The 14,802-nt window shown below is 38.3% G+C and overlaps 1 protein-coding gene, 1 long non-coding RNA gene and 1 other non-coding gene across 3 annotated transcripts in view; 2 read left to right on the top strand and 1 right to left on the bottom strand.

Moving 5' to 3' along the window:
* Positions 1-14,802, bottom strand: part of LOC131274957 (uncharacterized) — a 649,760-nt gene that overhangs the window by 97,654 nt on the left and 537,304 nt on the right. The window lies entirely within an intron of this gene.
* Positions 1,572-2,510, top strand: LOC131274914 (olfactory receptor 14C36-like). The gene has a single exon (XM_058283291.1). The coding sequence runs from the start codon at positions 1,572-1,574 to the stop codon at positions 2,508-2,510; it is 939 nt and encodes a 312-aa protein (XP_058139274.1).
* Positions 8,074-8,176, top strand: LOC131275157 (small nucleolar RNA U13). The gene has a single exon (XR_009182591.1). It is a non-coding gene; the product is annotated as a small nucleolar RNA U13 (small nucleolar RNA).

Genomic DNA, 14,802 nt, shown 5'->3' with positions numbered 1-14,802 from the left:
TCTCTTGCATTTTTGTAATACTGTAGAAGTCGTCTGATACAGAATTTAGTGAGGAAAAAAATTAAGCAATTATTTTAAGAGCTCAACTTCTGCATGAAACTGGCTTCAATAGGTTAGGGCTTCTTATAGTGACATTAGCTATTTTTAATCAGTCATCATACAATGCTATCACTAAGTTTTCAGTAAACTTGTCAGCATAAAACAAGAACAAGAACTTATTGAAATAGTTTTTTGAAAGACCCTGAAATAAAGAGGAGCAGAGACAGAAAGCTTTTATTCTTTTTTTTTTTTTTTTTCCCCATGACCTGGAGTTAGGCATTTATTTATCTATCTATCTATCTATCTTTCTTTCTTTCTTTCTTTATTTTCTTTTAAATATTACAAACAAAAAATATGAGGTCCCCACATAACCCCCACCCCGCCTACCCCACCCTTTCAGCTCAGGAGGTCAGTCTGAAAGTGGCAGGTGTGCTGCCTTCTTACAGGGAGCAGAGCTTCTCTAGAAGTAGTTACATTTGTCAGGAGAAAAAGGGTCACAGAGCAGGAAGGTGAAGTCATTAGCCCTGAGGGTTAGAGAGGCTGGGTAAGCAAGTCTGAAAGGTACATTCTGCGATTTCAAGGCAACAAGAAAAGCCATTCCCGTTTTTATGACATGAGTTAAAATATGATTCAAAGCTGAAGGAACTTCAGAAGAAAACATTCTGCCCTTGAGTGTTAAGCAAGGTTTCGCTAAGGGTGATTGTGAATAGAAACTTTATGAAGGAATCAGGTGTGAGCTTAACATTCATTAATGACCCACACATCAAGCAATGCCTTTCTATAAAATCAGATTGTACAAGTTATGAATATTTTCAGGTTTTACAGGAAAAGATAACAATATTTGACACCACAGAAGAAAAAACATATCAAATTTAGTGAACCTCATATTATTAATAAATAAATATTTTCCTCATGGGTAATAAATACCTATCATGAGTTGTGAGTGATTCTTTTGAAAAGAGAAAACTAAACACCAATGTAACTGCAAGGAATACATAAAGAAGCATGAAAAATGTATGATGGTATTTAATGGGAACAATTTAGTGGTCATGGACTCGATTATAATTGATTATAATATTTTCATAGGCTCTGAATAAACAATACCCTCAGAACTCTACTCAGATTCTACAAAGTCATCATTTTATCACAAATATTAACATTCATGGAACATTACCAATGAGACAGGGATCACAGAAATTGCCTATAATCTTTTTAATCTTCTAGGCATAATTTTAACTTCCAGAAGATCCATTTTATAACTAGTGATAGAAATATATGCAAACATATGGAAAAGCTTGTAAATATTATATTTTACTCCTACCCCTATTCTGGAAACAAGTGTAAAAAGCAGGGAGAACAAAGGAAAATAAGGAAACATATTATAACCTACTGACCAAAACAACTTAATAAAATATAAATGGATTAATGTGAGGCAATAAATGTGCTTAGGATAATTTCTTCAACATTTGAATCCTCCATGTGTTTTAGGGATTATTTGTCTGACTCTTCATGGCCAAGGGAACTTTCTTAAGATGCCCAACTCCACCACAGTGACTGAATTCCTGCTTACAAGGTTTTCTGATGTGTGGGAGCTCAGAGTCTTACATGCCATGCTGTTTGTACTGACATATGTGGCAACTCTGATGGGGAATCTTCTCATTGTCACAGGAATCACCTTCAGTTGGAAACTTCACACTCCCATGTATTACTTCCTTAGGAATCTGTCTGTCTTAGACATGTGCTACATTTCTGTCACGGTCCCCAAAGCATGTGCCATCTTCCTGCTTGACAACACAGCAATCTCCATGACTGGATGTGCAGCTCAGATCTTCCTCATGGTTGCATTTACCACAGTAGAGCTGCTGTTCCTCACCGTCATGGCCCGTGACCGCTATGTGGCCATCTGCCAGCCCCTCCACTACCCTGTGGTCATGAACCCTCGGGTGTGTGTCCAGATGACTCTGGCCTCTGTATTCAGCGGTCTGGCCTACTCAGGACTCCACACTGGCAACACATTCCAGTTGCCCTTCTGTCAGTCCAACGTGGTCCATCAGTTCTTCTGTGACATCCCCCCTCTACTGAAGCTCTCCTGCTCTGACACCTTAAACAATGAAATTTTAATTTTCATCTCTTCGGTGGTGATTGCTGGTGGCTGCTTTGCCTTCATCATCATGTCTTATTATCACATATTTTCTCCTGTGCTTAAGTTCCCAACCAAGGGCAAGCGAGGGAAGGCTTTTTCTACCTGTGTCCCTCACATCCTCGTGGTGACCGTCTTTCTCAGCTCAGGTGCTGCTGTGTATTTGAAGCCAACCTCCAGCTCACCCACAATTCAGGATATGCTCTCTTCTGTGTTCTATTCTATAGTCCCTCCTTTCTTGAATCCTATAATCTATAGTCTTAGAAACAAGCAGATAAAGGAGGCTGTAAAGAGAGTTATGCGAAGAAAGCTTTATTCAGGGAAAAGATAGCATAATTGTTTGAAACTGAATTTTTCAATCATGAAAAAAAAAAAAACAATTCTCAGACTAGTGTTCCAAGGAATTCCTGTTTACCTGTGATTCATTAGTACTGCCCCTTGAAGACAAAGAGGGGTTACTTAAAACTATATCTTGGTCCTATACTGATTTTTTGCTGTTGTAGTTCCAGCCAAATTAACAGCATGTAGGAGAAAAGCAAAATTTCACAGTGACCTAATACTTTGTAAACCTTGAAACTGTAGTAGGGAGTGTAGGAGAGAGACAGGCACAGCCAACATTAAACACAAGAGGAAGTCAGGGGTTTGCTTTTCTAAATAATATTTACATATTTTTAAAATAGAGAAGTTGTAAGCTTACAAAACAATCATGCACAATGTCAAGATCATCTGGGTTCTGCAGGCAGTAAGTTCTGCAGTGGTGACAATGCTTCATATCTCAGGTACAGGTGACAATAGGAGGCAGGTGTGGAAACAATGAAGTGGAGGGGAATATTCCTAATGACAACAGCTGGTTTGATTTTTATTGTTTGCTTGTTTCTCTATCCAAGTGCCCAGTGACAAAATAGGAAAGTTGGTCAGAGGAAATTATGCCAGAAAGTCAGCAGCTCCCTTCTTTGAGGACATGCCTTAAACCTTCCTGCTTTGTACATTTTTTTTGTGATTGTATCAAAAAGCAATCTATAATAAATTCTAAAAGTCTTTCTATATGTTCACCTCCCATGCTAAGAAAAGTAGGTCTTTCCCTCCCAGTCTTTATGCTTTCCTGTTTATCTTTGACTTTTTTCAAAACACTGTTTAAAAATAAATCTCCACTCTAACCTAACCAGGGCTTATACAACCATTGATGGAAAATCACAAAGGGATCTAATAGATAATCAGAAATCAAGTGAAGAAAACTGTCCTTCAAAAATGAGGGAGAGTTCAAAATCTTCACAAAGAAAAATTGGTAGAATATGTTACCAAAAGACCAGAAATACAAGATATACTAAAGGGAGTGCTGCAGACTGAAAGGAAAAATAAGGGTGAGAGATTTGGAGAAGAGAGTAGAAATGAAGATTATTAGGAAGGGTAAATGAAATGGTAAGAAGATAGGAAATAGAATGATACAGCAACAGAGAGCTGAAGGAGCAAATGTATGAAATAAGTGCTTCCTTAACAGTAATAACATTGAATGTTAATGGCATGAACTCCCCAATTAAAAGACATAGTCTGATAGAACAGATTAAAAAATATATAAGCCATCTCTATGTTGTCTACAAAAGACTCACCTCAGATGTAAAGACACAACCAGGTTAAAAGTGAAAGGATGGGAAAACATATTCCATGCAGACAGAAACAAAAAAAGAGCTGGAATAGTGATACTAATATTGGATGAAATAGATTTAAAATGTAGCAGAAATCTCCCAGTTTTTTAAAAAGTAACTTCTATTTAAGACCACCAAGATATCCAGGCATGCTTTGCTCTTAGCAGCAAAGGGCTGCACCAAGGACTTGAATGGATGATGTCATGACTTGAGATTAGATGATCTTTACTGACCTCCTCTTGTACTTTGTATAAACAAAGTACTGAACTTTACCTGAAATCTGTAAAAACCAATAGTTTAGATATATTTATAATAAAATGATTTAAACTTTTTCAATAACAAGAACAATTAAGGCCACTCATTTGAAAACAAAGATGAAGTCTCACCTTCCAATTTGATTTCTTGTTAGCTTCTTTCAAAGTAAGGTGTTAAAGCTGTGACTGATATTTTTCTCATAATGAACCCTCTCAGGACATTGTGTGGCCTGTGGTAAGTATAAAGGGGAGGAAGACATTGTTAACTTGAAGAACTTTACTATCAGTATAAACCACCACAGTTGAATGTTCTCTTCTTATTCCATGTCAAAATAAAAATCAGCACAGATACTCAGTTTCCAGTATTTTAAAGTGTAATGTTACTTATGAAAAGTCTTTTGAGTATGTATAGTGTATATACCTGAAGTTCAAGTTAATGGCTTTGATTTACGTTCTAAAGAAAAGTAATGAGTAACACAAAAAATTGTAATATCCTTAGTTGTAACCATGTGATACAAGTACTAGCACTCCTGTTAAGGGTCACTTTGTACTTTTCCCCTTAGGCTCTCTGTATTGTACTAACCAAACGCAAAAATCACTGAGCTGCTCTTAACAACAACAACAAAAATAGGAAGGAAAGAAGAAAGGAAGGGAGGGAGGGAGGGAGGGAGGAAGGAAGGAAGGAAGGAAGGAAGGAAGGAAGGAAGGAAGGAAGGAAGGGAAAGAAAGAGGAAAACAGTTGGACATTATGTTAATATTTTTTGCTATTACAAACCTTGCTCTATAAATAATCTTGCTTTATGCAAGAATGCAGAGTCTCCAGGGCACACAGCCAGAACTAAAATTACTGAGTCTAGAGTAGCATCAAAGTGGTAGTGCCTATTTACACTCCCACCAAAAGTGCATGGGAGCTCCTGTTCACAACCTCTACAATACTTGCTACCATCCAATTTACTATTTTTGGCTAATCTGATGGTTGCAAAATGGTGTTTCATTGTGGCTTTAGTTTGTATTTCTTTATTACTAACGAGGATGGATACATTTTCACATATTTATGAGCTACTCTTATTTAGTATAATGTGAAATAACTTGTTCAAGTCTTTTACCCATTTTTCTGTGTTTTGGGGCATTTTTGCATGTGTAATTTTCTTTTTAATTTTTAGGTGTACTTTATATATTCTGTATACTAATCCTTTGCCAGCTTTATGTATTGAAAATAATTTCTCCAAGTCAGGAGCTTGCATTTTCCTCCTTCCTTTTGGTATATTTTGATGATCAGAAATTCTTAGTTATATTATCAACCATTTCCTTTTTGAGGTTTGTTAAGGAATCATTCTCTACCCCCAAATTATAAATACATTCTCCCTTGTTAGCTCTCAAAAAAAAAAAAAAAAAAAGCGATACCAGAGGAATCGTGGGAAGATAGCATCAGAATAACCAGCAGAGCTCAATACTCTCACAAAAACAATGGTGAAAGAGGCAAAATCCACCCAAGTGACCTGCTTTGCGGGTCAGCAGATCGGAACTGTGCTCCACAATTCCATGAGGGTGAGGACTGCAAGACCAAGAAGTCAAAACAACAAAGTGAGTTGCCAAGGCCCTGCAGTGACCAAGAAGGGCTCCCCCCACCCCCACCCCCAAGTTATTAAGCTGTGGTAAAACCCCTGGCCCACTGCAGTCAACTGAAAGAGGAATGGAAACCTTTCTCCCTGTTGACTGTTTCAAGGGAAAATGGAGAGGGGAGTTGAAATGCTTTTCTTCAGTTAATTTGGCCAGCGGAGCCTGATTTGAAACTCAGCTCTAGAGATTCAACACAGGCACTCAGGAAAGCAGGCAGAAACGCCTCTGGGGAGGAATGCACTGACAAGCACCATCTGCTGGCTAGTCTAGAAATAGCATGGACAAAAACTGATCTGTTCTCTCTGTGTCCTACCCCTAGGAGAAGTTCTGTGCCTAATCAGTGAGTCCCTGGCCCGATTTTGATAACTTAAGCTGTGTAAATTTAAAGACTTAGAATAAGTTGAACCAAATATCAAAGAGAGCTGTGAAAAAAATTAGGCAAGAGAGAGAAATTGGCCATGAGAATAAATTCACCAAGATATTCAGAGGCTTAAAATTTCATCAGCAAAAAAATTACCATAATGGAATGAAGCTGGAAATCAATGATGGATGGAAAAAGGGAAAATTTATAAATATATGGAGATTAAATAACACACTCTTAAATAATCAGTGGGACAAGAAGAAATTGCAAGAGATTTAAGCAAATATCTTGAGACAAATGCAAATGAGAACACAACATATCAACAGCAATGGCACACTGCAAAGACAGAGCTGAGAGTGAAATTTATAGTCCTCAATGCTTACATTAAAAATGAAAAAGAAGATAAAATGGATAATCTAACTGCACACCTGGAGGAACTAGCAAAAGAATAGCAAACTAAGCCCAAACCAAGCCAAAAGAAAGAAATAGTAAATCTCAGAGCAGAAATAAATGAAATTGAGAACAAGGAAAAAAAACAATAGAATCAACAAAAGCAAAAGTTGATTCTTTGAGAAGATCCACCAAATCGACAAATCCTTAGCTAGACTGACAAAGAAAAAAAGACAGAAGTCACAAGTAAATAAAATCAGAAATGAGAGGGGGGACATTACCACTGATTCCACAGAAATAAGAGAGATCATAAAAGGATGCTATGAACAACTGAATGCCAAAAAACTAGAAAATGTGGACAAGATGGACCAATTCCTAGAAACACACTCACCATCTACACTGACCCTAAAAGAAATAGAAGACTTCAACAAACCAATCACAAGTAAAGATATTGAAACAGTCTTCAAAAATCTAAAAATGAAATGCCTGGGGCCAGATGGCTTCACAGGTGAATCCTACCAATCATTCAAAGACAATCTAGTTCCAATCTTGCTCAAGCTCTTCCAAAAAATTAAACAGGAAACAACACTACCAAACTCATTCTATGAAGCCAACATCAACAAATAACAAAACCAGATAAAGATACTACAAAAAAAGAAAATTACAGACCAATAGCTCTAATGAATACGGATGCGAAAATCCTCAACATACTTGCAAACAGAATCCAAACGCACATTAAAAGAAATATACAGGAAGTGGACTTGGCCCAACGGATAGAGCGTCCACCTACCACATGGGAGGTCCACAGTTCAAACCCTGGGCCTCCTTGACTGGCGTGGAGCTGGCCCATGCGCAGTGCTGATGCACGCAAGGAGTGCCCTGCCACACAGGGGTGTCCCCCGCATAGGGGAGCCCCACACACAAGGAGTGCATCCCAAAAAGAGAGCCCACCCAGCACGAAAGAAAGTGCAGCCTGCCCAAGAATGGCACCACACACACACAGAGCTGACACAGCAAGATGACGCAACAAAAAGAAACACAGATTCCTGGTGCTGCTTATAAGGAGAGAAGTGGTCACAGAAGAACACACAGCGAAAGGGCACAGAGAGCAGACAACTGGGGGAGGGGGAAAAGAGGAAATAAATAAATAAATCTTTAAAAATAAATCACTAAAAAAAAAGAAATATACACCACAATCAAGTGGGTTTTATCCCAGTTATGCAAGGGTGTTTCAACACAAGAAAATCAATTAGTGTAAAAAACCACATTGATAAACTGCAGAAGAAAATTCACATGATCTTTTCCATTGATGCAGAAAAGGCACTTGACAAAATACAGCTCCCTCTCTTGATTAAAAACAAAAAACATAAAAACACTCCAAAAGATAGGAATAGAAAGAAGTTTTCTAAATATGGTCAAGTGCATATATGAAAAACCTACAGCTAGCAGAGTACTCAATGGTGAAAGACTGAAAGCTTTCCTGCTGAGATCAGGAACAAGCAAGGATACCCACTGTCATGATTGTTATTCAATATTGTACTAGAAGTTCTAGTTACAGTAATTAGGATAGATATGAAATTTAAAAATAAAATAAAATAAAAAAGAAATAAAAGGTACCCAAAGAAGATCCTTTTGTGGTTCATGAGATGATGAATGGATCTTCACACATTTGTGTGAGATGTGCCTCTCTCAAATCTTGTTATGATGTTGGCACATTATGTGCCTGACCTGGGGGAAAAAAGCATACAAATAAGAAAGGAAGTACTAAACTTTCACTCTTCACTGATGATATAATCCTATATCTAAAATCTCCTGAAAAATCCACAACAAAGCTTCTAGAAAAAATAGACAATTTCAGGAAAGTAGAAGAATACAAGATTAACACACACAAATCAATAGCATTTTTATACAATACTGATGTGCAATCTGAGGTGGAAATAAGAAAAAAATCCATTTATATTATAATAGCAAGTAAAACAATCAAATATTTAGGAATAAACTTAACTAAGAACATAAAGGACCTACATTCAGAAAACTACAAAACATTTCTAAAAGAAACTGCAGAAACTTAAATGGAAGGACAGTCCTCTTATACAGAGTGGAAGACTAAATATATTAAGATGCCAATTCTACCCAAACTGATTTACAGATTCAATGAAATCCCAATAAAAATTCCAACAGCCTTTTTTACAGAAGTAGAAAAAACAATTACCAAATTTATTTGGAAGGGTAAGGAACTCTATATTCATGTGACCCGGCAATGCCATTATTAGGTATACACCCAGGAGAACTGAGAGCAGAAACACGAGCAGACATCTGCACATGTTCATAGCAGCATTATTCACAATGGGCAAAAGATGGAAAAACCCAGACGTTCCTCAACTGATGACTGATAAACAGATTGTGGTTTATATACATGATGGAACATTATGCAGTGGTAAAAAGAAGTCATGAAATATATGACAACATGGGTGAACCTGGAGGATGTTATGTTGAGTGAAGCAAGCCAGACGCAAAAGGACAAATACTGTGATATTGTCTATAGTGAAATAAATACATTGTGTAAACTCATGGATTTAATAATTAGAATATAGGTCACTAGAAAATAGAATGAAGATAGAATGGAAAGCTGAGATTTGATTTGTGTGCAGATTTGGTAAAAATGTTGTCTGTAAATCTCTGGAAATGAATAGAAATGGTGAAAGCATATCACGGTGTTTGTAACTAGTAGTGCTATTGTGTGGGTATGACAGTGGTTGAAAGGCAAAATAAGGTCATGCATATTACTAGGAGGGAGAGAAGATGGCAAAATAGTAAAAGGAAATGGATGAAGCCAGATATACCTACAGTGATTCTGAGGTTCCATTACATTTTCCAGGGGCAGTATTATATAACCTTAGGAAGAAGCTGTACTGACAACAGCGGAGTTTTTCAGAAAGGAAATGAATGAAGCCAAAGTAGTGAATAAAATTTAAAAGGAAATATAGGACTTCCATTTCTACTCAGGATGTAGAAATCTTCTATGACCATTTCCTCAATCTAACCAATTTTTAAAAGCTGTAAATCTACAATAGGATAATTTTTCTTGAGCCTACCAGAAAGATGAGGTTGTAAAAAGTCTAAGAAATCATATTCCACAGAGGGACAAGCCACTCTAAAAGGAGATGGAGCAAATGCAGTCTCACCTTAGACAGAGCATAGGAGAAAATGTGGTCACTGTACAAGATTGGAAAAATACAGATGTTTTACAGAATTGTTAAAGCCAAATTTGAGCTATAGTGCTGATTGTGAAAAACTGAGCCCTAGATTTAAGGGCTTTGCATTCACCCTCAATATCGTCCCTGCAGGTCTTAGGTCAAGTGCTCATGAAGATGAGGGGCAGGTTGGAAGACCTTCAGACAAGGTCACTGTGCAACCCATGAAATACCCACTATCCTCCTCCTTTCTTATGAAATGAGTAACTGCTATGGCTTTACAAGTAGAGCTTTATTTAGACTTTGGTCTGATGAAAGGTATACAAATCTGCAATACACAATCATAGAATTGCTCCTGCGTACTGATAGCACGATTCCAACTCTTCTTGGAGCAGCTTGTCCCTCCGTGCAATATGAGTTCTTAGAATATTACAAACTCGTCTTTCTTGTAGGCTCAACTGAATACCAAATTTTGCTTCCTTTTTTCTTCTCCCTGGTTACCCAACCAAAGCTGAAATCGTGTACTACGATCTTTCTAAAACCCTCTTAATTAGAAACTGCATGCTTTCACATGGCATGTGCTCTTCCTTGCTGCAATAAGTAATAATATAAAATTGTCCACCACAGGTGTTCCTGGGTCTTTGGCTAAAGAGCACTGACAATTACCAGGTTAAAAGATCTAGCTGAGAGGATAAACAACATTAATTGATACAAGAGAATTTGCTACATAAGGATGTAATCTATAAGGTACTGTCCAATGAATTACTAGAGAATAAGTTTTAAAAAGTACACACACAACATAAGACAAAAATATTGTATCAACGAGACACTGAGTATATTCACTAAAGATGAGGATGTAATCGTGAACTTACTGATAAGCCAATAGGAAAAAAACAAACATAAAGACAAATGTTAAAAAAATAAAACATGGGGGAAAAACTGTCTGAGAACTATGGTAAAATATCACACTATTTCATATACATATAGTTAGTGTACTATGTAAGAACAGAAAGGGAGTGCATCCGAAGAAATGTTTAAGAAGATAATGACCATAAATTTTCTGGATATAAGGAAAGACATCAAACCTTAGGACTATGAATGTTAAAAATGCCTAGGAAGGTGAAAAACAGCAAGTCAACCAACAAATGAAACACATATAGACTTTTTGATCTTACAACTGAAAAATAAGAAAAATAGAAAATGATGGAAGTCAGACGATAGTACATACCACATTCCGAAAACAACCACCCATGAGAATTAGAACAGACACCATCAATACTGATTCAAGCCAGAAAAAAATGGTTTCAAGTACTGAAAGGTAATAACTGTCATTATAAGATTCAATATCAACTTAATATCTTTTAAACATAAAAATAAAATTAAAAGTTTCCACTAAAATTAACACACACATACAGAAAAATATATACCCAGGAGATTTGTGCTTCAAGAATTTCCAGGTATGAAAAGAAATGATAACAGAAGAAACCTTGGATCTACTCAAAGAAATAATAACATATATATATATATAACTGAAGATAAATATATCAAATATTGGATGTTTAAAAATTTAATTGCTTTAAAATAATTGTCTACGGGAAATTCCATTGGTTCATTTGAGGCTTGAGTCACATATAAAGGTTAAAATTATAAGAAAGAATGGGAAAGATGAATTGTTTCTCTGCTACTCCAAGGTTAATAATCCCTAAGGCAACTACTGTGAAAAGAGAAGACAAATTTCCCCATAAATATTAAAAGGAGGGTAATAAAATTTTATAAATATTTTATTGCTGTTAACTTTTATAATTTAGATGAAATATACAATTTTTAAGATATTCACACCAAAACATAATTAACTAAAACAGGTGCATACCTTTTAATTGTAATTAAAATAATTGAATTTTTCCTAAAACATAATCTACATGGAAAAAATTATTTTCCTAATGTGAAAAACTCATGTTTCCCTCAGACTGTGGAATGTGGACACAGTGTTATGTGAAATCTCTACATATGTTGGGAAGAGGACAACACCTTGTCAGATAGTAGAGCAACAACATAGAAAAACCTGGGGACCAGGGCTACCTCATGGAAATGAACTGCCCACAAACCCTAGTAAGCAAAATCTGCATTATTATGTCTAAGAATGGTACTTTCCCCACTGTTGAGCCACTCTGTTTCTGAAACCCTTTATTTTTTTCTATTTATTTTTAATTTTATTTTATTTTGTAAAGATGATTTAGATGACATTAATGTTTCATTGAAAATATTGGGGATTCCCTTATACTCCATCCCTGCCCCTCCCCCCACTTTTCCACATTAACAATATCTTTCATTAGTGTGGTACATTTTGTTATAATTGATCAGCACATATTGAAGCGTTACTACTAACCAAGGTCTATAGTTTACATTATTGTTTACAATTTGTATTTCACAATTTTGTAGGTTTTGACAAAATGTATACTGGCCCGTATCTATTATTGCAATATCATGCCAAACAATTCAAATGTCCCCAAAATGCCCCATGTTACACCTATTCTTCCCTCTCCCTCCCCTCAGAACTATGGCACCCACAGCCTTGATAGCAAAGCTGAAACCCTTTCATACACTAGGACATAGGATGATGCATACATGTTTGAAAAGATTTAGCTGGTTTTCCAACATCATACTGTCTTCTCTCAGCATCTGTACAGAATGTCTGTCAGCAAAATACCCCTGAAACAAACACAGTTTGGTAATTTTTGGAAAAAACATAATAACGCAATGGATTATATTTCAATGCTGACAGGAATTGTATACTTTTGTAGAAAAACTGTCATACTATAGAAGGATGATGAAGAATATGGACTCCACAGTCTCTCTGGGTTCAAAGGTGAGCTTGCCCTTTATACACTGTTGACTACCCGCGGTCCAGTTCTTCATCTCTCCGTGCCCCAGTTCTATCCTCGGTAAAATGCAGCCCTTCAAGTGCATTTATTGGGTCACTCTTCTAGGTCATGGGGATACAGGTCAGGAATGAACCTGATTGGCAATAATCTTGTTCTCAGAAAGTTCTCATAGTGGAGGAAAATGGAGAGGAAATAAAAGGAATAAGCAAAATATAAAATATTATTTGGGTTTACTGCTATGAAAAAGAAATTTGTCAAGGATTAGGGAAGGAGAAGATGTGATTTTAAATAGTGTGGTGAGGCATGGTCTTAGGAGGAAAGAACGAAAAAAGATCCAGTTACCTGGGCAAAGCAAATTTCAGGAAGATTAAAAAATGGAAAAAGTCCGGCCATCATCAGGACTAATGAGTGTAGGGAAGGAGAAGTGTGAGAGGTCAGTGTGGCCACACCAAAGAGAGCACAACAGACACAAAGATGAAGGACACATTCAGAAAACCGAGGAGGAGAGGCAAGTTCCCATTAGCCCTGAAGGCTCTTACAGTGTTTTGATTTTTTACCCATTTTGGAAGTCATGTAGGTTTTGTGAAGCAAAGTGACAAGATCCAAATTACATTTAAGAGTAATAGTCTAGCCATACATTCAGATTAGACTCAGGAGGGGTAAGGCAGAAAACAGAGGCCGTCTAGCAGGCTTCAACTGTAAAGATGGAGATGATGGGGCTTTTGCCCAGGGCCATAGCAGAGGAGGTGTAGAGAAATAGCACTCTCCAAATATATTCTGTGCAGAGAAGCAATGATACTATGAAGCCCTGGTAGTGAGGTGTGTGACACAGAGAAAATTAGGGGGTTATTCTTAAGAGTTTCTTGAACATGTAGGAGGATGCCTTTCCATTTTCCTGAACAAGTAGGAGATTTTTCAAGAACCTACATGAAAGCTATCTTGAGAAGGTTATCTATGTTAATTATATACCTAAAGTCATTTCATAATTGTCTAGCACTCAGTAGGTACTCAGTAAATATAAGCCATTTTCACCATTACTATATAATAGCAATCATTTGCAAATAAAAACTAATGTTCATGTTTTGTCTTGCTTTATTCCAGACTTATTTAACATTATTTAAGAGTCCAACTTTTACAACTCATATAATTTTGACATACCACCAGAAATAAAATCAGTCTTAAAAAAAATACCTCAAACCAGGTAGCCGACTTGACCCAGTGGTTAGGGAGTCCATCTACCACATGGGAGGTTCGAGGTTCAAACCCGGGGCCTCCTTGACCCCTGTGGAGCTGGCCCATGCGCAATGCTGATGCACGCAAGGAGTGCCCTGCCACGCAGGGGTGTCTGCCGCGTAGGGGAGCCCCACGTGCAAGGAGTGCAACCCGTAAGGAGAGCCGCCCAGCGTGAAAGAAAGTACAGCCTGTGCAGGAATGGTGCCACACACATGGAGAGCTGACACAACAAGATGACGCAACAAGAAGAAACAGATTTCCGTGCTGCTGACAACAACAGAAGCAGACAAAGACAGAGAGAACAGAGGGGGGTGGGGGATAAATAAATAAATCTTTAAAAAAACAAAAACAAAACCTCAAACCAAATCTTACATAAAATACGATATGCAAGGAAATACATGGGGATAGCAGGTACCTGCAAATGCTCTAGTGTTTTCATATTTCCCAAAGTTCACATTACATTTATTTAATAACAACATAAGCCCTTTCTAAAATATGAAAGGAAAGGATATTCTGTATTTGTTAGTAGTTAAAACTTGAGGACTCGCGCCGGGACCATGGCCCTGGGAGCGGGTCTACCTTGAGCCCCCAGCGGAGGCGCAGCCCAGGAGCACCCTCTGGGGAGAGGCCGCCACCTGAGCTTCCTGGGGGCGAGGGCCCCGCACGGCGCCGCCCGCGTCCACGCGTTCCAGCTCCGGCTCCGGCTCCGTCCTGGACTACTGTTGGTCGCCTGCCAAGCGACGTGGAGCCGGGACCCGCGCGGCGTCAGTGGGCTTGGAGACGCTCTTTGCGCCGCGGCAGGTGAAGGTCCCGCGCTGGGCGGGAGGCGGGAGGCCGAGGGCGCGCCCAAGGTCGCGGGGCTGCAGTGAGCACGAGGCGCCTTCCTGCCGGGCCTGCCAGCCCCGAGGCCGCCTCCGCAGCCACCACCGCCCCCGCTGTCGCGCCCTCCTCGGTCCCCGCCAGGAGCCCTGCCAGCCCCTGGTGAAGAAGGACGCCCCCGCCCCGCCCCGCGTCACCCCGCAGCCTCTGCCCGCGGTCCCCAGCCC

Source organism: Dasypus novemcinctus, chromosome 21 (assembly GCF_030445035.2).
Source record: "Dasypus novemcinctus isolate mDasNov1 chromosome 21, mDasNov1.1.hap2, whole genome shotgun sequence".
Lineage (NCBI taxonomy): Eukaryota > Metazoa > Chordata > Mammalia > Cingulata > Dasypodidae > Dasypus > Dasypus novemcinctus.
This window is presented reverse-complemented; position numbering and strand designations above follow the sequence as displayed.

Coding starts and splice junctions, on each gene's coding strand:
- LOC131274914 (XM_058283291.1), top strand. CDS start 1,572: ATGCCCAACTCCACCACAGTGACTGAATTCCTGCTTACAAGGTTTTCT.